General features: G+C 36.2%; 1 protein-coding gene across 1 annotated transcript in view; it reads left to right on the forward strand.

Annotated features, from left to right (window-relative positions):
* Positions 1-1,285: 1,285 nt before the first annotated feature.
* The window catches only part of TTC8 (tetratricopeptide repeat domain 8), a gene marked incomplete at its 5' end in the record, with an annotated part of 26,609 nt that continues 885 nt past the window's right edge, over positions 1,286-27,009 (forward strand). The window contains 12 exons of the mRNA XM_010073108.1: positions 1,286-1,406; positions 4,316-4,379; positions 4,528-4,687; positions 5,526-5,615; positions 9,334-9,378; positions 14,388-14,473; positions 16,409-16,496; positions 19,630-19,740; positions 21,748-21,887; positions 23,145-23,319; positions 24,604-24,726; positions 25,924-26,007. Of these exons, the coding sequence (XP_010071410.1) occupies positions 1,286-1,406; positions 4,316-4,379; positions 4,528-4,687; positions 5,526-5,615; positions 9,334-9,378; positions 14,388-14,473; positions 16,409-16,496; positions 19,630-19,740; positions 21,748-21,887; positions 23,145-23,319; positions 24,604-24,726; positions 25,924-26,007 (1,287 nt within the window). The remainder of the gene's footprint in view (positions 1,407-4,315; positions 4,380-4,527; positions 4,688-5,525; positions 5,616-9,333; positions 9,379-14,387; positions 14,474-16,408; positions 16,497-19,629; positions 19,741-21,747; positions 21,888-23,144; positions 23,320-24,603; positions 24,727-25,923; positions 26,008-27,009) is intronic.

Consider the following 27,009-nt stretch of genomic DNA (forward strand, 5'->3'; position numbering starts at 1 on the left):
AGCATATTGCCAATATAGACATGGTTTTGTTGACTTCAGACATACGTCTTTGGAAGAGGCAGAGTACCGTCAAGATGTTAAAAATTCAACAAACTAAATAAATCTATAGAATAATGGAAAACAGTTAAGGGTGGTGAACATCTAACTGCAAATCTCAATGCTAATTAAGGGTTGTCACCCTACTGCTTAAGAAGAAACTAAAAGATAATAAAGCAGATCTGGATTATGTCTGTCTGGCCTAGATTCAAATAATCCTGCCCTGTTCCTTTCTTTTCATACTTGAACGAAGGTTTCTAATTGTGGTTGAACTGGCTGGCTAAATCCCTCCTTTACTTCTGCTTGGAAGAAAGCACTTTTAAAAAGGAGAGTTAAATATTTTAACATTTTTAGTTGTTCTTTCTTTTTGATAGGCAGTTATAAAGTTGTGTAGAAATATGAGGGAAGTGTAGAGGAATAGATGGTCTGAGACATGATGAATGAGAAGTGTCCCATTAAATGACTACTTAAATTATTAAATGAGCCTCAGGTCCAGATCTTCTCCTAGCTCTTATTTAAAGAACAAATGCTTTCATGTGTTTGACCTTTAGTTCTATTAAGGTGGCATCAGTCTGTTTCTATTTTGAAATGTTTCCATAGCAAACATTAAACATTATTTTCCAGTAGAGTTCTGTACCCTGTGTCAGAAAAGAAACAAATCTAATTGTTTTGGCAGTGATTTTTACTCTGGAAAATTTATGATTACAATAATTATAATCATCATAATAATTATGAATATGATATCTGAAGTAAGATCAGGGATTGAACTTGTGGCTCCCTTTATCATGCCTGCTCTATGAGTACATTACAGCCATATTAAGTTATCAAAGTGGTCAGATCTGCACTTATTTTGTTGATACGTCTGTATGGCTGCCACTGGTTTTTCTTTTCCCCATTGATTTGGTGTCTTTACAGTCTACACAAAGCTTGTTACATAGGCTAGAATTATGCCGGATCTGAGAGTTGTCTGTGACCTAACTTAGTCATAACTTTCCATGAGGCATGAAATTCTGTCCTCCAAACTCAGTGGCTATTGCTCTTCCACTCCAAAAGAGTTGTCTAAAGTCTTGGTCCCCTTACCTCCATCAGGCAACCGGTGGGTATACCCAGCTGGTTAAGCCTGTTAAAGCCTTATTCAAACCTGTCAAACCTGTGAAGGGAATAGTAATTAAAAAATGGCAGAATTCCTGATTAGATTATTTATTTGGTGTCTTGAAGATGTTTTACTTTTTACTTTATCCTTATTCAGGCTGCCTGGAGTCTGAAAACACGAGCTTTGACAGAAATGGTGTACGTGGATGAAATCGATATGGATCAAGAAGGAATCGCAGAGATGATGCTAGATGAAAATGCCATTGCTCAAGTCGCACGTAAGAACAACTTTCACTTAAATGCATTGAAGTAACAAGAGCTTAAGATTGGTCAAGATTGTCATCTAGCGTAAAATAGTACATACTGAAGTGACCTGATACGACCTTTAGCTATTGCTACGAGGAGAGTTTTAGATTGTTTTATGGTTGCATGTCAATGTTGAGATACACCACACGATCTTGATGTAGTGCTTAGGCCTGTGAGATGGGAGTTCAGTCACATAGTGTTTTGTCAGCTTTTCCTCTACATCTCTGTGCTCAGTAGCTCTTTTCCATCAGTGCATTTATTTCTTTTACTCCTTTCTGACTTCTTTAGGCACTGTGGTAAACTAGAGAAAAATATATGCCCTTGATGTACTGTGAATCTTACCCATGTGCCTGTACTGTAGGCAGCAGTCTGGCCGAATCTGCCATCACCTTTTTTCTGTATCATTTCCTGCAAACATCTTCTGAACTGATTTTCTCTTTTCTGCTTTTCTCTACTTTTTCCTCTCTTCCTTTGCAGGGCAGTGCTTCATTCCTGTCATTGTTTCTTGTATGCAGCTCTTTTCAGCTTCGTCAGTCCCTTCTAAGGAAAATCTTCCAGAATATGCTCTCCCACTGTAATTATAACTTAAAAACTTAAAAATGTGTAGTCATACCTTCCATATTACAAGAGGTATTGTCTGTACTTCACTTCCCAAGCATTTAAAATCCTTTTGCATGAGTTACATGTCCTTTTCAATTTTGCATCTGTCCTTATCTTGGTTTCCAGATTAAACTGTCTTAATAATGATTTTGCTTTCAGTCTTGCATTATTAAATAATTACTAAACTCTATAGGATCCACTGGAAACAACTACTGTTCCTCTTCACACATATGTAATAAAGTCTGCCTTCCACCAGTTTTTGAATTTTTATAATTTTGCTGTGTTAATTTTCCATCAGTCTTGTTTATTAATGAAAGTGTCCTACAGCATCATTGTACAGAAAATTCCCATTATTTTACCTTTGAACTCTTAGCACCATCAATTTTATCAGCCAAGGTTACAATCTTGTTTAAAAGTGTTACCTTGACAACGTATTTTTCAGAAACTCGTACTAATTGGCATTATGGATAATCACAGCTATTTCATTAACTAGAGAGTTAAAGGAGTCATCTACAGTCATCACTAACTGGTGGAATTGTGCTCTTAAATTCTATCGCTGTTGGGGCCACATGCGCTGCTGTGGCCTCTTGATGCCCATTCATAGCTAGTTCTGTTGGGATTCTCAAAGTATGGACTGAGTTGCCTGGGGTGAGATGAAGGGAATTAAATCCTGTAAGCATTCTTCTAGTACAGCAAAAGCACAAAACAACTGTAGTTACTGAAAAACATGTCTAGAAAAGGAATTTTAATGTCCTACCTTTTTTTATATTATTGTGATAGTTTAAAAAAAAGGCTCAGAAAGTGGATGACTAGTTCATTGTCTGCTAGCCTGAAAAACTGAAAGCCGCCTTCTCCATTTCTCAGAAGAATGCCCTACTTATGATGTTAGAAACTCTGCTGGGTGGACTGTTCTGTTGTGCAGTCAAAAATTCAAGATTCACCAAACTATAAAGAGCAAGTAAGCAACAGAGATCCTAAGTGCGGCTAGTCAAAAGGGAGAGAATCCACAGTTTTGGTCCTTATTTTAAGATCACTTAACGTATTTAGCTGGTTTTACCAAGGAGATAATGATTAATAAATTTTTTTTTGTATTATTTAGCTTTAAATACAGCTATAGCCAGGTGGCTACTACAATACTGGAGTCAGAGGTTCTTGGTATCAGCAGGGACTAAAAGCTAGAAGGTATTTAGATTGAGTTAAAAGTTATCGATTTGGACAAGTCTAAATTTACTTAAACAATGGACTGGTAGTATCTCAGAGGTAATTACAGCTTGAGGGGAGGAGAGAGAGAAGACTGAAAAAGGACAAACTTGGGGTTTATGTTGGGGAAACAAAGAAGGAAGGAAACTATCTACCTATCAGTTTAACTTCAGTTCTTGGAAACCTTTCAAATAAAAGCAGTTCATAAGTATCTAGAAAGTAAATAGAGTGATTTGTCAAGAACTGGCTGTATCAACTTAAATCTAATTTCTTTCTGTACATGGTAACAAGCACTGAACAGACCAGAAGATATAGATGTCATCTTGTTTTTAACCAAGTTTTTAAAACCACCTCTTAGACATTCACTTAGGAGGTCAGAAAAACTGACTATAATCAAATGTCGGTGAAGATGATGGAAAATCTACATGCAGGAACTAGTAATTCTTAATGATCCACTGTCAAAACAGAAATATGTGAAAAGGGGGGCCCTTCATCTGTTCACCTCAGCTCAAGCCAATTCGGTGTTTTCATTGATGACCTTTGGATATAGATGAGTTTGAACTTTACCGTGCCCCGAATTGTGGGTGGGGGTCCTACATGGGTCTGCTGACATATCATTCTCCATCTGCCCTGTAGCTGAAGGTTTTGGTTTACTTACTCTGAGTGCTGTTTTAGTCCCAGACAGAAAATATACCATTTCAAATTAACATGATCTCATTGTTCCAGTAACCTTTACTATTTCAATGCTATCTGTTGCTTCTAAGATGTTCTTGAGAATTGTTGTGAGTTAACCTCGGTAGGCAGCAAAGCCCCACGCAGCCACTTGCTCACTCCCCACAAGTGGGATAGGGGAGAGAATGGGAAAGGTAGAAGTGAGGAAACCATATTGATCGTGGCAGTTTTCTTGCAATAGCCTGACAATTTATCAGTATTTGCTTTTTGTCTTCTTTGTCTAGTGCTCTGTCCCCTCAGTTTGAACAAAGAAATTCCCAGTTTATTGTAAGACACAATATTTTTTTAAAGTCCCCTGGACAAGAGTGTAGTATCTCAATGTGAAGTGAGAAATGCTCTTATTTTATAGGACCAGGAACATCTTTGAAACTACCTGGAACTAGCCAAGGTGGAGGCCCCAGCCCAGCTGTTAGGTATGTGATTGCTTATTTTTTAAAGATGTGTCTAGTTACAAATGAGCGAATCTAAATTTAACTTCTGAAAATGAACTGCTTCCGATATGTTTAAATTCTCTATTGATAAAACCACTCAACATAAGGATAATGTGCTTAACATCTTCAGGCCAGTAACTCAATCAGGAAGACCTATTACAGGATTTGTGAGACCCAGCACGCAGAGTGGACGGCCAAGTACTATGGAACAGGCTATAAAAACACCTCGAACAGCTCTCACATCTCGTCCAATTACTAGTGCTTCCGGGGGATATGTCAGGCTAGGAACGGTAAGTTCTTTGTTCTCAGAACAATGGCTTTATTGGTCATGGTATCTGGTACAGTGACATTGTAGTTGGCTTAAAAGCTACATCTAAACTCAAGTTTGAAGGATGTGAGCATTTTTAATTTTTTGTTCAAATTGTTTTCAAAGTAGAGTTTGAGAATATTTTCTTGTTAGTTTGCTAGTCTGTTTATATTAAAAAATTACATAAATTTACGAGTTCACTAAAATTCTCATAAATTCAAAATTCACAAGTTCTGTGAGACTCATTTTTATTATGAAGGCCATGAAAAGACTATGAAGTGATTTCACCATAAGTATGTTGAGCCTTCTCCAAGTTTTTTGGTTTGCTACAAAACAATTACTAATCTCTTAGTGTCTGTCACTTCAGAAGATAAGGGAAATGAACTATAGTAGTTTTATCCTGTTCTATTGGCAAAATTAATAAACTGCAACTGGTACGAGTATGTAATACAGATTAACATCACATTAATGGCAAAATGTGATATCTTCTCACTAGTGCAGGTAAGAACTGGTCTTGCTGAATCTTGAATATTTTTATTTTTTTTTTACATATCCCAACTACCTTTAGTCCAGCTAGCAGTTAGTCGAAGCCACATTATGGAAATAGTGGAGAGAGGGAAGAAAAAGGTAATTCCAGAAGGTAATTCATGCAACCTCTTTCAGGGACTATATGGGAGTAGGACAAATTCCTGGCTCTCAGAAAAAGTGAAATTTAGTAAGAGTCTGTATTGCACAGTAGAGCCAATGCATCTACAAATGCTTTTTAGTAGTTGTTTTTTGTGTACAACTAATATTTTGAAAATTATCTTTCTCTCCTTCAGGCTTCAATGCTAACAAATCCAGATGGCCCTTTCATAAACCTGTCTCGACTAAATTTAGCAAAATATGCTCAAAAACCCAAACTGGCAAAGGTATGTAACTATTTTGGTTAATGTTGTGATATCTTTTTCATATTTTCTGGCATCATTCTAATGTAACTCTACGTGGGGTTGGGGATACAAACTGGTGATGAACTGTGTTGTAGATGTAAGTTCAGAAAACTAAAACTAATGTGTTACTTATCTTTTGAGAGCGGTTACTAGACTTGAAATGGAAAATATGTCTGAAGAGGTTATGTTGAAGGTATAACCTAGGAAAAACATTTTTATAGAATAAAATATTCCATTGGTAAATAACTTTGAACTGTGCATATAGCAGTGATGAAAGACAACTTAAAAAAAAGCTAGGAGGAAAAAAATACTTCAGACCCTTCTTAGTGTCCAGAAATGTGTTCTGTGTACAAATAGATGGCAATCCTGGCCTAAAATGGTTTGGATTTTTCCCTTTGGTTTTATGGCATGAGTTAGCAATTCTTCTTTAAAAAGATTTAATATTTTTGTTCAGAATTCTTCACGTTCAGTTGAAATCTTATGATTGACAACCATTGAAACTGAGACTGTCTGCCAATAGAACAGGTTTATCCAGGTTATCTTCCCAGCTTATGGGTTTCAGCTCTGAGTGGAAGAGACCTAAAAGTTGTGTAATGTTTTACCACTCTCTGGCCTTTCAGTTGAATCTTTCCCCAACACAACCAGTTAGTTGTATAGATGTTTTCTGTGCATACTTAGTTCACAAAAAAACAACTGTTGCGCTGAGACCAACAACTCATTTTGCACAAGGTATCAAACAACTGTGAGACACGATCTCAGGATCTATATTTGGCTAGCAACCTAGAGTTGAAAGAACCCATTATGTGTTCAGTCTGTTTTGAGAAACATAGTGGTGAACACTGTTAGAAGACGAGCAGTACCTGACAATCTGCTGGTAGTAATTAGCTCCTCCCATCCAAAACTTTAGTTAATTATTTTTCATAAACAGTTATCAAATTCCTTTACTTTTTAAAACTTGATCTAGACTTGATGTAGATGTAGGGCATTGCTTTTCAATGTGGTTTTCAAAGGAAGTAAATTTTGTGTGATTGCACTGTATTCTTTACCTGCTCCTTGCATCTCTGTCCCTTGGTGTCTTGACCATACTAGGTGGAGGAATAGATGTCAAATACTGTTAAGTTCTTATCTGATGAGATAACGAAAGACTTCCAAACCATCATCTAAGGGCAGTTATGAGTCAGTTCCTTATTAGTTCTGAAAAAACTGCAGGCCTTTTGTCCGATTATGTCCTTGCCAGTAATCAGCCAGCACACACATTATTCTAAATCCATAGCAGTCTGTAAAATAGGGAGAGTGTAAGAAACCTGGGAAGGATTAAGAAACACAAGACATCCATAAGAAACTAGGCTTAGTTCTTTTTCTTGAAGACATATAGCTTTTAATTGTGTTTGGTAACTCTATATAGAATTTAAGTAGGTAGGTTAGCTTTCAGATGAAGTATTTATTCTCAGCAACAGATCTCAGGAATGAGAAATACATAATTTTAACAATTTTGGTTTTTAATTAGCATTTTCTGGGATGATGGGGTAGCTCTGTCTTCGTTCAGTTTTGTATGTAAAGAGGCTTAAGCAAGAGACATAGAAAAAGAGGCTAACAGCAACAGACATAGAAACATCCAAAAGCAGCAAGTGTACTTGTCAGTGTTATGAAGCTAATACATTATGACATTAACATTTCATGCAGAATGTAAGATCTAAGCTTAAATTTGGAGCTATAACTCCTTGGATTTATATAACTTTGAATTTATAACTTTTTTTTAAACAAGATAGCATTAAGGCTAAAGCCAAAGCAGGAGGTGAGACTGCAGACTGCACTCTATGTTAAGAATCAAAGTTTTAAAACACTTTGACCTGTCACCTCTCCCAGGTGTAAAAAGATGATAAGTCTTGCAACTATGAAATGTACATAATTAGTGTATGCATTCATGTTGGTGTATGCTCCTCCTACCTACTTCTTCCTTACATGTTTGCAAAGTATACTCATTGTGTCTTTTCTAAGTTAGATTATCTTTTCACTGCATGACTAGGTCTTCCGATGTTTTGAAGTATACAGGAATGTGGCTTCTCTCTGACTAGCATCAGCCATGTTAAGGGCTATTGCAGGAAACCCCATTGTAGACATAAGAGGTATCACCTGTTGCAGGGAGACCCTGTGGTAAATCTCAGCAGCTGGTTTATGACATGAAACAGGAAGTATTATCTATTTTAGCTTGAGGATTTTTAATGGAGTTATTAAGGTAACTCTAGATATTTTTATCCAAGTGAATGTTCAGTCATTTAAATCCTTTTGAAGGTCAGGGCCTATAGGTAACAGCAGTAAGTTCTTCATGGCAGCCATGCAAGATTTACTCACTTTTACTGAATGCTTCCTTGTTATTGAACTAGAGAAGGAAATGCTCCACTGCTTCTTTATTTTCTGTTCTTTTGTTATCCACCTATTCTAATCTCCCTATACATTTGTTTTTATTTATAATTCTTTAATGTCTTTTGATCATCTGTTCAGAGTCGTTTCTGACCAAAAGTAGAAGAAAAGTAGGTTGTGCTTTGCTTTCCTCAGCAGACATGACAATTCATTAGTAATTCTCTAGTTTCCTCAAGGTAAATATTTTAAGAATTTTGTCTAAGAAAAGCTGTCAGAAGAGTTATGAAAGCCCTTAGAAGACCGCTGTCTTGTACTTTATGTCTTTCCTCATGGGACAGTATTTTTCTTTTAGTGCTTTCTAATGAATAATTACAATTTAGGAAAATGTTCTTTTCTTTTGAAGCAATTAAGACCTGTGATTCGGATGCAGAAAAACATCGTTTAACTCAATTGAACCTTGTGTTACTAGCACCCATACTACATTTCTGGGAATAGATGCTGCCAGTCTCCATTTAGTTATCTAGTATCTTTCAGCATAATTTTGTTCAATTAAAATGCCACCCCCATTACCTGTTACATACTCTGCATTCTAGTGCAGAAGAGCTACAAGGTAGTATGACTTGCTTAGCTTTATACAGGAGTAAAGAAAGATGCAGTTATCTTGCAATGCAATTGGTGTGGGCTTATGAGCAGTTACTATAGCATAGCTCATGCATGTAACTTCTTTAAACTTTGATGTTCTGATGGTGTGTTGAGTTTCAGAAGCACAATATTGTTATAATTTATCATCTGCAAATAAAACAAAGTTTTTCCTTTATAGATCCCAAAATTCAGCAGAGTTTAGAATTTTTTTTCCCAAAGACAAAATTTGCTTGCATTCTTAGTAAACCTGTGTTTAATTAAATTAGATTTCGCACTATATAAGCACCTAACTGTATATTGCAAAAAGTCTTTGTTAGATCACTTTTTGATTTTAGAGTTAAAAAGTCATGAAAATGGTACCAGGTTTTCAAATCTATATTAACTTTCAAATTATAGCTGCCTTTTTTTTTATTTTAAAGTGACTGTAAGGACCAAAGATCAGAGACAATTCCACTGATCTCTTGCAACAAATTAAGAATTAAAATACTTTCCTGTAATGGCAGTGTAGCACATTTATAGTTTTTGTCTATTCAAGTCTTAATTAAATGTAAACGTCAGCAATTGTAATGTGTGAATGTGATTGCTTTCACAAAGAAATAATTTCTGCCTAACATAATCAAGATTCTGTATTCCTCTAAAATAGTATTATTGATTTCTATCTTCAAATATGACAACATTTTAAATATTCTTTTGACAGGCATTGTTCGAATATATTTTTCACCATGAAAATGACGTAAAAAATGTGAGTAATTCATATGTTCCATTTTCAGTTTTTATTAAGTAGCACTCAGTTATTTCTGTCAGTATTCTGCTAAACTAAGGATGCAGGTAGTACATCACATCTGAGTTAAGTAAATGAAGCATTAAAGGCTGTTTTAAGACAGAGAAGTCCTTCCTTACAGGGGTGACAATCAGAGATAATAATTTGCAAATACCAAGATATGGATTGCTCTCTTTTTTGAGCAGGTGCCCACCAGAACCACTCTACCACTCCCTCTCCTCAACTGAAGAGCGGAGAGAAAACAATGAAATGCTTCTGGGGTTTGAGTTAAGGACAGGGAGATCATTCATGAGGTACTGTCATGGGTGATATCGGCTTGACTTGGAGAAATTAGCTTAATTTGTTACCAATGAAATCAGAGTAGGATAATGAGAAAAAAACTATACCTTAAAAAAACTTTTTCTCACCCCTCCCTTCTTCCTGGGCTCAACTTTACTCCTAAATTCTCTACCTCTTCCCTGCCAGCAGTGCAGGGGGATGGGGATTGGGGGCTGTGGTCAGTCCATCACACATTGTCTCTGCCTCTCCTTCCTTTCAGGGGAGGGCTCCTCACAGTCTTCCCCTACTCCAGTGTGGGGTCCCTCCCACAGGAGACAGTTCTCCACAAACTTCTCCAACGCGAGTCCTTCCCATGGGCTGCAGCTCTTCATGAAGTGCTCCAGCATGGGTCACGTCTTCATGAGATGAGATGAAGGATCTTGTAAGGCTTGGAAACCTAGGAAATTGTCTGAAGTTTGGGACTGTATAGACTGAAAAGCCTCTACTTGTGGACTTTCTGCATGGGTAGAATTGGAAGACCAGTTCCTGAAGTTTTGCAAATAAAACACAGAAATACTAGTGACGATATCCTTCCTTTGTCACTGTGCTGATTTGGAACCGTCTGTACTGTTCTTAACTCCATTATTATTTAAGAAGCAAAGGCAGTTTTATTATTTATCTTCTGTTTAGTATTCAGCCTGTATATTGAAAGAAAAAAAAAAAAGCCTCAGCAATTTCAGTTGAGAAGTATCATTAGTCGGTGTGCATTCAGCTGGACAAATAATGCTAGGAACTCAGTTAAAATTAAAAGTAAATACATCTCTAATCTATCAATTATCAGAAACATGGAGATGATAGAAGAGGGAAGCTCTGAGGTTTTTCAGCACTTGCAAATATATTCAAAATCTTTCATCTTATTTAATGAAAAATTAAGTATTTCTCTGAAGAAATTACTATTACCCTATCCATTATTCTTCTTGTTTCCTTTTGAACACACATATTTAATAACTGACTTTCTGTACCCCTTGAGCTATTTCTAAAAGCCATTTTATGGGCTAAATGCTGTAAGAGCAGGGCAGTTTAAAAGACTTGTACAGGAATAGTTCAGCTGCTGCTTTTTTCAGCAGTAGACTGTGACATCGTATTCTACCATTGTTCACAGGTGGGTAATGATGACAAGACACTTTGTCCTGAGGAAGAACAATGAGCGTACAATATATACTTGGGGACAGAAGTCATGACTTTGGATATTTCCTTAGTTCTTCCTAATACTCTGAAGTATATACTTTCTGATAGAAATCTATAAAGGAATTATACTAGATTTACAGACCATAGAAATCCGGAAGACACTCACCAAAAGTTGTGTTAAATCAATTGTGGCTAATGTAATTTACTCAGCTCTCTCATAGACTACCTTATGTTGATTTGTCTACAAATAAGACTTTAGTCGATAACTGTTGCTGGGAGAATTACTGCTGTTCAACAGCAAGTGAAAGAAGCAGCAGATGCTTCCTGTAATTTCCATCTCATTTCTTGGTGCATGCAATACTAGATATGAAATTACTACATTTCAAACAAATTTAATTTGTCAATACTATAGTAAATTACCACAACTCTACAAGCTGTTTTATACTGAGTTACAGCTGGTAGACAATTTGGAAGTCTTAGTTATAATACAGTATAGCTAAGGAAAGTAGTGGTAAAAAAATGAATCTCAGAATCATGCTAACTACAGTTACAATTAAATAATTACATAATTTTTCATTTAAAAACACTCTCATTCATTCTTTTAGAAAATTTAAAAAACCAAACCAAAACAAAAAAACCCAGAAAACGCACTAAATACTAGGGGTTTTTATTATTTTTACTTGCACAAATATAAGAACAGTGAGTAAAAGCAATTTGTTCTGAAAGGCTTCCCAGAGCTAAGACTGTTACTGAAATGGACTCCTCATACATGAGTAACTACGCTAAGTGCTCTGCAGAGTAACTGTTTCAGCTGACCAGCATTTCCAGATGATGGGTTATATCCTAAAGTTTATTAAAACTTTTGGGACAATCAGTGTGGGTTTTTTTCTGATATGTACATTAGAAGCAAAAATCCTTAAAAAGACATACCAGTATCTGGCAATCCACAATCTGTGCAGTTTTTCCCTTCTAGTTATTAGTATGACTGCACCAACATTCAGCAATGCACAGGGGTGCAGGACAGGCATAACACTGCTGCTGTTATAGATTAGTTTTAAATTAATATGCTGTGCAGATTGAACATTGATTTGTACCTAAACTGTGCAATTAAAAACCAAAAAAGTTTGCAGCAAACTGAAATTGAAATATGCTAGCAGTTGGTATTGACATGGCAAGATGAAGGCTTTGACTTTTGAAAGTCTATTTTAATCAATTTACTAACATTTCAAAGGCCACATTGTCAAAAGATTTTGTTGTAATACCAGCAGACAGTCTAACTACAAGCATGGAAAAAGCTGACATTGATATGCACAAAGCTTTTTCAGGCAAACACTTTTTAAAATATTGGTATCATTTGTAGTATTTTTATATTAAAGGTTTTGTGATCACCTGTCAAGTATCAGAAACAGGATTTTCCTATTCCTTTCCTACTTCCTTAATAGGAAAGTATAAAAACAGGACTTAATTTCAGAAACTAACTTGAAAATGAAGTCATACCTTGTTTCTTGGTGTTAGTAATAAGATCCCAGTAGAGTTCAGGATCTGCACTGACAGATAAACTGCTGATGTTAGTGTCTGCTAAGCCTGAAGCAGTCTTAGTTACAACTTTCCAATAGCAGCCAGAATTGTTATCCTTGCATAAAATAGTTATCAGAAATAATTAGGGTACCAGGAAGAAAGCTGAATGTGTAGCTATAGAAGGGATTGTTTTCTGAAATTCAGTCCTTCTCCTTGAGTACTTGTCATTGGAGCACTCGTAAGGAAAGCTCTTTGAAGCACATTATTTGCAGTATGATCCTTACTCATTTTAAGTGGCTGCTCATGCTGCATTAGAAGCAGATGTGGTATTTGACAGACACACACATTGTATATACATTTGTAAACACAACAAAAGTAACCGATATTTTCTCGGTTTTATTGGCAGATCAACTGCTCTCCCAAGTTGTCCCATTACTGGGACAAAATTGCTTATATATCTTCATATGAAAGAAAGTATTTGTCTGGAAGGGAAACTGATAATTTCTATCTTGAAGCAAGCTTCTTCCCCATGATAGCTGTAGCATCCAGAGGCCCCTGTTGTGCAATTTGCAAAGCCATTAAGAAACAAAGGGCAACCAAGGTAAGGGCTGCCATCTGAGGTCTTCAAAGATCATTCCACCTAACTGGGAAAATAGTGACTTCAGACTTGTAAGCTTTCCTCAGTTTTCTCTCTCCTGTCACAGAGGCAGGGAATGACAACTATGCCTCTTTGAGAACTACATCAATGCAACTCCTTAGCCTGAATTACTACAGAAAATAAATTATTCTTTCTCACAGAGCTAAGAGAGCAACTTGTCAAAGTTGTCATAGCTCTGCTGACTTTGCTGTGCTGTGTCAAATCTACACCCGTTGGTTACTTGCAGCCATATTTTCCCAGCAGGAAGAAGAGCAATCAGACTCAGTGGTGGATGTCACTAAATTGGCTCTTCCTAGTATTTCAAGTATCCAGATTATTTTTTTGCCTGGAAATTATTGGTTCCTCTGCTACTGAGTGTCCAGTGCACAGATCTTTCCTATATTATTCCTAATAGATAATTAGTTTCTGATTTCTGTGGTCTACAATATGTCTATGAAAACAAAACAAAAAAAAAGTTGTTTCTTTGTTATGAAAATACTATGCTAAAGCTTTTTAGACTATTTCTGATGATATCCCTAAAATATAAGTAAAAAACATGGCATGGCTTTGATATGTTCTGGGACAGAATGGAATTTAAAAAAAAGGAACACTAACAGTTGCTTCTTTGGTAGGTTTTGGTACAGAACATGTCTATTTGTTTTAACAGAAATGTCGAAATTATAGCTCCGTAGATTCTGTCTGTGGTGGCTGATGGTAGCACATTGATTAGCCTGCCTACTTTTCAAGGATAGCGGGTAAAAGAGATTTTAGACCTCCATCCTCTTCAAAAGCTCTATATTTCTTAGAATATTTATCTATTTTTCCTATCTGTCATAACATAATTGTCTGCACTGTAGACTTCTTAAAGGAAGAAGTATTTCTTACTATACACATCTGAGAGCGGCCAGAAGTAGGGGCAGCCTGATAATAGCAATGAGATGACAATTTCTACAGTATTTCAAACTGGTTGAATTGATTTCTTTACTTTAATATATTTTTACATTTTTAACAACTTTTAGTGAACAAAGATGGGAAGCATGGAAGAAGTGTGATGGCTTACACAAATATTCTATATATTTCTGAAGCAGCACTCCAGGAGTCTGATCAAATTAATTTTATGTTTTTTCTTTTAATTACTAGAAGCTATCTGGATTACATATTCTTGCATGGACAAATTACCCTTTCAGCTACTTTATGCATTAAGCTGTAAAAATAGTAAACATAAAGCAGTGCCCCCACCTCAAGTTCAACCAGGACTTTTTGTTAAAAATCTTATTTTTACAAAAATCTTTACATTGTTCACTGTGTTCTTTTCCTTTGTGTAAATGTTGAAGGTATTAATGTTAAGATGATGGGTTTGTTTTGGAAGGCTTTAGATTTGGCAGCCCTTGCCACTGAGCATGCACAATTCAAGGACTGGTGGTGGAAAGTCCAAATTGGGAAATGCTACTATAGGTAAGCCATTGTTCATTTCTTCTGTGATCAGTGGGTGTGAATGCGGGACCTGAACTGCTGGGTGTACATTGCAGTGCTGAACACTGAGAAATAGCTCAGTAAGTATTTAGTTGGAGAGCGCTGTACTTATGGTTAAATCTCCTTTAATGTACAAGGAGATTATGTTCAATTGCTTGAGGTAAAGGCATCAACATTGAGTACCTTTAAGTAACTGAATTAGTTGCATCTTCACCTTTGCTAATGTGTTTCAAAGTCGTTGTTTCAAAAGTCAGTAAATGCAAAGAGCTATTATTAAATCAGACCACACAAAATGAATATTACAGTATTAGCTTGAGAAACTAACTGTCAATGAGGACTTCACATTGATGAAATAATTAAAAATGAAATATTCACGTTAAGACAATTTCTGCCAGAGGTACATTGCCCAAGAGGTATCAGTTCCAAAGATGCCAAGGCCTCAGGGCTGGCACCCCGTACCAGAGCATCTGGCACAAATGACTTAGGAGTACCCTGGTGCTGTGCACCGTTATGTGGCAACAGCAGGGAGGAGAGCTTGTTGCAAGCAGTTTAGAGTAGTTGATGAGGATCTAGCTATGATTGTAACAGCCACTTCTGCCAAATCAGATGAAACTCCTCCTGATACAGCCCTGCTTCCCGTAATTCAAATGTACTGAGGCAGCTCCCCCTTATCATTCTTTACAATGAGTTTGTCCCAAGAATGTAAAACATACAGATACGTTATTAGCTGTTAAAAAACTGAAGCATCATCTGCAGTCTTTACAATTCTATAAGCAATTCTCGTATGAACAGGCTGGTAATACAAAGCAGTTAGCCCTTTAAAATTCCATGTTGTATCTTGGCTTGAAACTATTGATTCTTTTTAGATACCCAAACTAATGAAATTCTATCCTTAACCTCTTTTTGATGTTCTTTAGAAGATTAGACATTGAGTTTTTTGAGATTAGAGGTCATTCATCACTTTCAGGATTTTTATGAATAGACTAAAGCATCCAAGCAGGCATGTGTACTTCCAGAATCCAAAACTTCCTTATGTCCCCATTGGCCGCATTTATTTGTTTTGGCTGGCTTGTTCTGGCTGTGTTTCTTGTTTCTTCACCAAGTATATGTGCTCTTTGTCTGAAAGAGAGAAAAGGCAATTTGTATATGAGAAAGTGTACCTTTTCCCTGTTGTTGGAACGGTACAATCCTCCTAATTTTGTAGTCTATATAGCACTTACAGAGTACTGCAAAATATTCTACAGTAAAACGGCAAACCAAATACTTTTGAGATGAAACAGACTTCTGTGAGGTTCATGTGCCATATACTGCCCCCTCCCAAGTGATCTGCTTGGACAGTCTTAAGCTGTGGTGCCGTTTACAATACAGCATGCTTTCCACACACAGTTAAAGATAATATCAGCAGCAGAATTTTCACCATTTCCCGTATGAGGCTAGGAGTAAGTGTTTTATAGATGATTAAGCATTCCCTAAGTGTTACAGTGGGAAGTATCTATGTGGTCTTTGCCATGAGTGAGGAAATTCTGCTCCAAAACCATGTGGGTAGAGGTTGAGACATGACTTTAATTGCTCATTTTCTGTTGTCCATTCTGTATAAAGAGCAGGAAGGAGTCCTATGAAAATGAGTACATCAGTATTCAATTAGCACCAGAAGGCTGCATGTACAAAAGGGGAACAAATGTCATGAATTTGGCTTTTTCATGGTTGTGAATAGTCGTCTTTCTAGCCTTAACATATTTAACAGCATGTTTTTTGTTAACATGCACACAAATATATGATCTTAAAGTTTACTTTTGGGCAGTTCATGTTTGGTTTAGTGTGCACTGCTTCGTTATTTAATAAGCTTTTTTTAAAAAAAACAAAAAAACAAAAAAACAACAAACAAATACCTTCTATATCTATCTGTTGTCTCTTTAGGTTAGGATTATATCGTGAAGCCGAAAAACAATTTAAGTCAGCTCTCAAGCAACAGGACATGGTTGATACAATCTTGTATTTGGCAAAAGTAAGTCATAGAATTGCTTGTTTAAGAATGAAGTGAAATTCCAGACTATCCCTGAGAAGTCCATACATCAGAATAGCTGACTGTGGAGCTTAATACACTATGAAGTTTAGTAGTGTGTGATCTTCATATAGACCTGAGGCAATACATGCTAACAGTTGAAATTGACGTCTGTAGTTTACAGAAATATTTTGAAGCTTCCAGATTTCACACACAGAAAAAAGAAATCTCCTACGTTACTGTATTCTTTACTCTAAACTCTAATGAGGATTATATAGCTAAAGAAGAGTTCTAGTATGAAGAACAATATAGCTATATAGGGTCTCCTAGGAAAATAATGCAATAAATCAGTAAGTGAAGAGTGAAGCTCAAAATCCTAGCTTCACAAGCAAAATCAAAACAAAGTGAGCTTAAAGGAAGCAATAAGAGACCTTGAAATAGAGAATATTCTGTCAAAATAAAGGCATTAAAAGCTTTAAAAGAAGTGGCACAGCTGAGCCTCAGAAGTACTTGTTTACCAGGGTACACATCAGATTCTAAACATTTTCCAAGACATTCAAGAAAAGGTGACCTGTGAGAAACTAAAACTGCATTTTTCTTCCTCTTGTTGTGGGAGGACATGAAATCAGTTGGTCTTTATCAGCTCCCTTTAAGTCAGCTATCACAGGCCTATCCAGAAGTCATCACTACTAGTGGATAATTCAGTTATTCGTATTATGATACTTGCTTCACCTTTAAATTTCTTGAGCAATTTATGTTTTGTATTTAAATGATCATCATTGCTAGCTGGAGACTTGTCTTCAATACAGCAGTTGGGGTTAGTTTACTCAATTGAGCTTAGTAATGTTAGATTTCTGTCGCTACGAGGAGTCATTCTGCAAAACACCTAAGCTACACAGAGTGATTAAATTGTCAGAGTAATTAAGATTAACAAACAGTGATTTGTTATGGGAGACTGCATCCCCCCACTTCATTACTAGCTCAAGTAGGAGCTGCATTTGAACTTCCACCTCCCACTCCATAGAACAGCTCACTCAAGTATAAAGCATCGCACAACATGATTTAATGACTGTGGGTGGACAGCCAGTAGAGTAGGGCACTGAGATATAGCTCAGTCTGACGGTACTGAAAAGATAAGGCTTGAGTTAAGCCACTATTAAACAAAATAACAGGATTGCATCAAGTTCTGTGCAAACAGACCAATACTACAGTACCAATTAGTTTTGTGTTTGTATTCATTATTACAACAGCTATGTGTTTTTTTAAAAATATTTTCCTGAAAGCTATCTCTCCCTTGAAATGTAATTTATGAAAAGATAAAAGACCGAAAGAAAACTAAAAAATAGAGTCTTTAAAGAAGTTGGGGCTAATGAGAAGTTACAAAGTATTTCATGACCCAGAAGAGCTGGAAATTGGTTATTTTTACCAGAGATAAGAGAGATACCAAAAGGAAAATTGAGCCATTCTGCATTTAGCATCTAAAACTTAATGACTATAGCTGTAGTAGTCTTAAAGAGCAGGTCTCCCCAAAGCAACTGTGAGTAGGTGGAGTTTGTCCCATCTATCTTTTAATTTCTTTTGCCACTTATCTGGACAGCAGCTCTGCAGTCTGCAGAGATGTTGGATGTTGTGATGTTCCACTGAATGTGGGAATTATGTAGCAGAGTACTGTGGCTGTTTCCTTAGCATAATATTTGCACAGAGGATGTGTAGTGAGTGCATCTTTGGAATTAACTTCCAGATGAAGCAATAGAACAGACTTAAGTCATGATGCTCAGAAAACATACTTCATAAGCAAACATAAAAAGATAAAGAAAGAGCAGATCTAGTGGGAGTTTTCTGTCCTCCTTTTTTTACATTTTTTGCCCTAAGAATATGAAGATAGCTGTGCTTCGTAGCTAGATAATGTCAAAAAACAAGCAAGCAAACAAAACCAGCTGATTAAAATTTCCTCTCAGTTCAAACAAAGAAAAGACGAAATTATTTGTAGTTGTGGCAGTGTGCATTGGCTTACTACACGTTTAGGATAAATTGTAGAAGTCACTCACATAGGTGATACTTAGGAGTAAAACAGCCAGCCAAGGTTCTTCTTAATTAAGAAGATATATACAGCTGTCATGTATTTTCTTTCATCTGTGTTCTTTCCACTGAAACTATTTACAGAGTAATTTAGCTGTAGAAAACTGTTGTTAGAAGAAAACAAGGAGCATGACAGTCACAATTATTTAAAATTTAAAAATTAATACAGACGTGAAATTCATCTGAAACTGTTGCATGGTTTATAAATGAAAAACTATAGCAAATGACTTGAAGTCTGTTTTAGATACAGCAATAAAAGGAGCACAAAACACTTTTCCACTCAATAGGAGACAGATTAATCACTCTAGCCATCTAGCTTCCCGAAGTAGATGTGCGGGTTTTTTTCCTTTTCTGTAGCTGTATTTACCGTACCCCACAAAAGGAGGGTTTTGCAGTTGTACTCTCAGGCATCTGCAGAGGTAGTCTCTATCAACACATTGATGTCCTCTGTCCAATTCTCACTCAATGTTATCCACATCACATGTTGTCATAATCAACACAGAAGCCAAAATCAGAGACCAAACTGCCCTCTTTCTGTTATGGGATTTTATTGTTTGTGACAGGGGAGGTTGGCTGAGCAGTAAGGAAATTTGAAAGTGTCACTGCTCTATGCAGTGCAGTCTTATTTGACTAAGTAAAATATTTTGGTATTCCAGCACTATCAGCCTGAAGATTCAGTTCTTTCAAGCCTAAAGATAAGTTTTCAAAAATATATTAAACATAGAAATATTCAAGGTGATACCTTCACCTCAGTGTTAAAGTACATTATTTTGATATGATAATAAATAACAAGATACTTCTTTGGTTTATTACTAATGTCCAAATGATTTAATAATGTCTGGAAAAATTTAATTATCTTAATTAGCCTATTTTATCCTCATTACAGAGATTTATTCAGTATTCACTCCATTATTTTCCCAGTCTTATTCACCATCGCAGCTTATGGTTTACTGCATAAAGTCATGTGACATCCCTTTTATTTATCTCCTTTGTTAAACAGTAGTACAAGTGTAAATGTCAGACATTTGACATTTATATACACTTTTTATTTACTTAGGTATATTTGCGCTTGGATCAGCCTGTAACAGCTTTGAACCTTTTCAAGCAAGGGTTAGATCGATTTCCTGGAGAAGTGACTCTTATTTGTGGAATTGCCAGAATCTACGAGGTATGCACCCACTATGCAATCCTGATTGTGGCCAAGGTTAGCTGCGTGAGCAAGAAAAAAGGGCCAATAGTTGAATATAACTGTAAGGTCATCAAAAATTAGCTACGCTAATTTTCAGTATCACTAATGCAAACCAGGCAACATTACACAAAGATAGCAAAGTAATGTCAGGGGAGACTTGCAGGCTTATTTGTTTAAATGGTTAATTACACTAGTGAGATCCTATTTACTCTTGACATACAGAAGCAAGTCCCCATTAAGTCAAGTGGTCCAGATGTTGCCCATGTAGCTAGGTCTAGTTTGTATATGTTTCATAGTACTAAACCAGCTCAAGTTACCAACAGCCTGCTAGCAGGATTAAACAGCAAAATAGTCTACTTGTCAATGTTGCCTTTATTAGAAGCACTATGTGTTACTGTTATTTTATTAAGCCAGTGAGAGCAGTTGGAATGTGAATGTTTCTTAGTTTAGGAAGTAGATGTTATTTTAAGTAGGATTAGTTTTAAAGTAGTTTCATTTTAGCGTGGTAACCATGTATTTTGTATTTTTAAAGTGTGTATTTTCATGTCAAACAGTGGACTTAATATCATTTTTCACTGAAAGCTGGTAATGATACTATTCCAGAGCAAATGTTTTAAACAAAGTCATGGTGTGTTTTTTTTTTTTTGTCTACATTCATACTTGGCATTCTTTCCTGTTCCCGTCATTCTTGTCTAACCCCTAAGCATTAATCCATTTTCATATTAAATCCTTTTTGTCCTTCAGCAAGGAAGAAAACAGCTGCATAATTTTTGGAGGCTTTTCTTTCTGCATTGTTAAACAGTTTTTAATATGGATATTATTTTGCACAACCATACATAACATTGCATAATAACCCTTTAAGGAATTATTAAAGAGCAGCATATAGTTGATAGAATCTAGTTTTGCACTGACACCTGAGTGCAAGGATTGTAGCTTCATTAGCAAAGATTTGTACTGCAGCACAGGGCTGTTCTCATTACAGAGACTCACAAGTGGAATATATGCATCAGGCATCTTAATCAGAGCTTTTGTTCTCTGTTCGTGCTTTCTGACAGTGGGAAGAGTTGTAGACTTTTTTGGTTTTTAAAAAAACATTATTTTTAAACAGATTGCTTTAGTACTATTTTCTTTAATCACAAGAAATATTTTTTTTCATAGCTAAATGTGCTACTGAGGTTAAATAAGAGCTTACTCTTTAGTCATGTTGAAAGTACAGTCTACTTACAGCACACAGGTAGAAATTATTCCTCTCTAAACACAGAAGTGTGTTTTTATCTTTTAATTTTCTTCTGATACGGGGTAGGGTCCTTTGGTGACTTGCACTCCTCAGAGACACTGTGACATTGTTTGCAGCAATGAGTTCACTCTAATTCATCTTCCAAGTAGCATACATCCAAGCATATACAATATAGTTCTCTTAACTGGCATATCCTAGCTAGTACAAGTTTTGGTAATAAATCCATGATTCCTGTTTTCAAAGGCACATAATAATTCTTCATATGCAATTTTATTCTCATTTGTGTTCAGAGCAATTCATGAGTTGACTTACAAAGCATTGAAAATAATTGAGACATTGACTGGGGAAATAAGTCTACTGTATGTTACCACACTGGGAAACTGACTGCACAGTACTGTGTATCACAAGGCGTTGTGCAAAAAGTAGCAGATGCCTAGTGCACATGCTAAGCTTGTGAGCTATCTCTTTTTCTAAAAAATAAAAACCAAATAAATCTTTTTTTTGTAGGTGTGGCATAGATTTAATGACAGGTACAGCTAGCACTGATAATTAATATGCATTCTTCTCGTAGATGTGTGTGTTGCTTGTGAAGATGACGATTGGTGATGTTGCGTTGTACGATCAGAGAACTGTAAGAGCATGCATAGTTAATTTCAGTTAAGCACTCAGTAGTCTGACATTTTAACAAGTTTTATGATAAAACTTGGTGATAAAAAGTAGAATTAAACTGAATTTTTCTAATTGTATAGGAAATGAACAATATCTCCATGGCTGCAGACTACTATAAAGGCGTCTTAAAACAAGACAATACTCATGTGGAAGCCATTGCATGCATTGGGAGTAACCATTTTTATTCAGACCAGCCTGAGATAGCTCTGCGGTTTTATAGGTATCTACACTTGTGGGGAGGAAGGGGGAACTGAATGCATTGGGTGGTAATTCAAAGGGTTGATTTTTGTAATGCTGATAGCAAAAGAAGAACCTTAGGAGATTGGCATGGGAGGATGATTGACCATTTCGACAAATATCACCATAAAATCAGCATACCAACTTCCGTATCTTCTTGGCCAGTGATAATTACATCTCTCTTTTAAAAACTTGACATCATTACATGCGGAGTATGTAGAAGTATCAACAAAGATTATCAAAGCAGTTATTATTTGATTAATAAACAAGAAATTATCTTTTAGAGGATGAGGCCATTTGACCTTATTCTCAACTTTAGTTGCATTCAGAAGACACATGGACTTCCTTTTTAGCCCTTTGAAAAAGTGTAGTCTTTGAAAAACTCCACCTGAAGTCACAAGCAGTTGCGACCACACAATCCCTTACTTGAACGTGGGCTGGGAGTTCCCATGTGTTTTCCTGAAAGAAATAAAATATTGTTAAACAATGCTGCTTGTTTTTTACTTCAATACAGTCACAGTGCAAAAGAATCTGACTCATGTTCTTAAGTCTAAGAGCAGATTAAGTCAATACAAGCTCTACCATCTAATTTCTGTTGGACCTGAACTCTTTTATGCTTTAGGTTCAGAAACTCACAGCCATGCTGCAGACAGCAGCCCTCTTTTTTTGCTGGCCCTCTTAGTGCATCAGTTTTTGCTATAAATATCAATAAACAGAATTTTTATAAAACATCTCTTTTCTAAAACACACATTAAATAACAAAATCTGAGTTAATGCTTCAAATGTAAAATTAATTTAGGTTCACGTACTAGATGTACTAGTACTGATGAGAGCAGTGCTGAAGGACAGGAATCAAGCAAGAAACTGAAGTCTGAAGAGTTGTAAAAAGTAACTGCAACAAATTACAGCTTGATTGAGGTTGAGGGATTGGAAAGAGGAAATGCAGAAAGTCTGGGTACAGCTCTGGGTTACAGTAAAGTCAGATCATGTGGCACAGTCAAAAAGACAGAAGTGATCTAATTTACACAAAGGCTGTTTTGCACAGCTTTGATTCTACTAATAAAAAATGCCCTGCACTGCCCTTCATGAAAACTCTGCCAAGCATAAGACTATAACACTTGGTTGTTGCACCTGCTCAGAACAGGGAGAACGGAGGAGAGAACTTTGCAATTTAGAATAGGACTCTTGTTTGAAATTAATCTAAAAATAGAAATTAAACAAATATTTTCTTTCAATCTAGACGGCTCCTGCAGATGGGTGTTTATAACTGCCAACTTTTTAACAATCTGGGCCTCTGTTGCTTCTATGCCCAGCAATATGATATGACACTATCTTCATTTGAACGGGCACTGTTTTTGGCTGAAAATGAGGAGGAGACAGCAGATGTGTGGTACAACTTGGGACACGTGGCTGTGGTATGAAAAATATTAACAACCTTTCTGAATAAAAATAATTTTACAAAAACTGGAAAAAGAATAACTAGGAAGCCCCATAGTGTGCAGGATAAAATGCAGTACGGATTAAAGGTTTATTTGCACTTCAGTAGAGAGCAGGAGGCAGAAGAAAAAGGTTTTGTACGTCTTCACAGAATGTGGCTTACTCCTGCTAAAAGATGCTTCCTCCCTACTGTCTTTAACCTTCCCTTGTTCTGAAAAGGGAACATGTAGCCCTTGAAGGCCTTTGCTGCAATACAAACTAACCTGACAAAAAAATAGAATTCAAGATATTTTTCTCTGAGCTGTTATTTGTGTTACATGGAGCATTAGACCTTTTCTGTTGTCATAAAAATAGGTATTCAGCAGCATGTAGCAGACACTAAAGCATTAGGTATGGCATAGTTGAGAAGTCATGTTCCTTTGTCTTATAGGCAGCTATAAAAATATTGTGTAATTGTATGATAAAGTCTGTTAAATTCCTACACTCATTTGCATTCATTGCCCATTTCTGCAGATGTTCTTTCAGAAGTTGTGTTAGATTTCTGTTTAGCTGCGTGCCAAGAATAAGATTACTGAATTAAAGTTTTTGACAGCTTTCTAATATGAGCTGTCTTCAAATGCCGAGTATGATTTAACTGAAATCAGAGAGAAACTCAACTGTTCATCTCGATTGTACTGCAGTGAGGATAAACACATTAATTTATACTGAAACATTGAAATTGAACTGATGTGCCTACATTTTTCAGCATTTGTCACTTTTAATGTTCGACCTGATGCTGTATCAGTGTTGGTCATAACACTAGAGCACTAAAGAGTAGTCAGCTGCTCCATACAAAGAAATAAATCTCCCTTGATTTTTATCGTCTGAAACTAGGCTTATATGTGGGGTTTTTTTTAATCTGTGTAGAGACAGAGGGGCAAGACGGCTTCCCCTCTGAAGACATCTCTGTTTTTCTTACCCTACTATAGACGGTAGCAGGTAGTGTAGTCTTTAGATGACACTTCAGACATCTAAAAGTTAAATTAGATGAAGTGAATATCACTTGGAGCATGGAAGTTTGTGTTGGAGAGAAACGATTCTGTCTGGAGGAAGAATAAGAAGCGAATGAGAGGGTCTGGGAAGAAAGCACATACGGTTCTGATCAGTGTTTTACTGTAATTTATATTCCATAGTAGTACTTATGGGTGAAAAGATGCTCCAAACAGAACAGATGCATGTTGTTTCCAATCTTTTCACAAATTAAAATACAATCTTACTTTTAGGGGATAGGAGACCTGAATCTGGCTTACCAGTGTTTCAAGCTAACGTTAGTCAACAATAACGACTATGCAGAAGCTTACAACAACTTGGCTGTGCTGGAAATGCGAAAAGGTCGCATTGAACAGGTTGGTGTTAAGCAGCCTAAGCAGAATGCTTCCTTTGACCCTTTTGCACTTAAGAAACATGTCATTTCCCTGAGGTGGAGGCATCATATTCTCAAAGTTAAGTTTATTCAGATAACCTAGCAATTACCATGGAAACACTGAAATGAGCCCAGCACTGGATGTTTCCAGTGACAAATAAACTTTGGGTTGAGTTTCAGATTGATAATCAGTAAATTTACAGACATTTAATTCCCAGGTGGAACTTAAGTCCAGTTGTGGAGGTTGTGATTGCTAATAATTAGCACGGCAGAGCCTTTCCATTGTAATCAATTATTTCCTTTCTGGTTTAGTTTTTAGCTTAAAATTCTCTATTTTCTTGTTGTATCACAGGGTAATTAAAAATCAGGATCATCATAGCAATAAAATTATGCACACAAGAATTAAAAATGAAATATGTTTTGCTTATCTTTATTTCACAATGTTATTTCATAAGTTGTCAGATTTAGGGAGTTTTAATAAATTCTTAACTCTGCCTTCACAGTTTACAGATGCTTTTGTTTTTAAAAGATCAGGTTTTTTCCCCTGAAGTTCTCCATTTGTTAGTAAAAGCATTCACAAGTTGACCTGAATTTTGTATTGGATTTGCAGCATGACAGCGCACACTCTGATACTTAATTTTTCATTAGATTTAATGCTGCTATTTTGCTAGTCAGAAAAAAAGGAGTTAATTTTATTAAAATTTCTCAGTGTGAAAACTGTAATTTTTATGGTAAAATTTAGGTTTTCAGGGATGCTTAAGACAGTGCTATCAGAGATAACAGATAAATACAGTGGGGTGGCACTTTAAATGCTTTTTTCTTAATTAATTATCCTGGGTGAGAGAGTGGCTATGTGGAGTTGGCCCCCAGCCAGGGGTAAAACCATCACGTTAATATATTCTGTTGAGTGTTTAGAACTGAATTGCTTAATTGAATAAGTCCCAACATGTTTTTTCTGGCTCAACCAAGAGTCTTATTCATTTCAATGCTATTAAACTGTATTATGCCTAAAGGTACTATTGGTGTAACCCATACAGAGTTGATGATGGCTTTCTTAGTAAAGGCCTAGTAAAGAAAACACAGGATGATTTCTTTTAAGAGTTATGAAAATTGTATTAGATTCTCGTTACCCTCCCTCCCTCACAGATTTCACTATATTTTTTTTTCTTTCTCTACATAGGCAAGAGCTTTGCTGCAGACTGCTTCATCTTTAGCACCTCATATGTATGAGCCCCATTTCAATTTTGCAATACTCTCAGAGAAGGTAATTCACTATCCTATTCTTGTAACAGAAACATTGAGCCTTGATGGGGCAGTTGGGCTTTTATTGTTATTACTAGGAATTCCAAATAGACAAAATAGACAAGTAGTCAAAAGAATACAGAGTGCATAAACACTGAAGTTTATTTTTATTTTAATACCCAGAAACTTTGTGTAAAAGTAGTCATTCAAATGTTTGCTTTTGAGAATTAAGTGAAGCCAACTAGCTGTAAAGTAACTTTATAGTTTTCCGAATGCCCAGAAGAGGAACAATCCATTAACAATTCCATCTACAGTCTTTACAGTCGTTGGCTTTTTCAGAATGTGAAGTGACATAGTATCAGAAGTTTTATCATTAGTTATAGAAAGAATATAATTTATTCATCCCATGATCTTGCTGTTCTCAAAAGGAAAGTTTGTTCTTCAGCTTTACAACCTTTGAATTTTGTGTGTTTTCTTTCATACCGAGTGTTTCAGACACTGAATTAACAGTGTGTCCAACATCCCTGTTAATAAGGAGAAACTTGTACAGGTCCTCACATTTTTCAAAAGAAAAAATTGCTCCTTTGCTTGTGCCTACACCTTCAAGATTGTGTTATGAGTCTGTGTTGTGTGGGCAGCCCAGCTCCTACAGATACTAAAGTACATGCGTCAAGGAGAGAACAACCCATTAATTTGTAAGCGTATCCTCTCCATTGTGAAACATAAGGTGGTTTTGAAAAATTGCATTCTGTACTTGCCGATTAAGGAGTAAATCCTAGCCTGCAAATGTCGTGTTATGTAGCTTCTGCACAAAGAACCTGCATAGGTTGTGGGAGAAGACAGATGGCCAGATTAGCTAGCTGTTGGTGCAGTGTGGTAATAAAATCCTTAGATTCAGTGTAAGGCAGTGGTTTACAAAACATAACTTGTCCCGCCAGGACCCTGGTTTCTTCCCCTTCAGAGAATTCTTCCTGCACTGGAGCTCTGTGTTCACTGATGGACAGGCAACAGAGGCTTCCTGCTG

Source organism: Pterocles gutturalis, unplaced genomic scaffold (assembly GCF_000699245.1).
Source record: "Pterocles gutturalis isolate BGI_N339 unplaced genomic scaffold, ASM69924v1 scaffold1597, whole genome shotgun sequence".
Taxonomy (NCBI): domain Eukaryota; kingdom Metazoa; phylum Chordata; class Aves; order Pterocliformes; family Pteroclidae; genus Pterocles; species Pterocles gutturalis.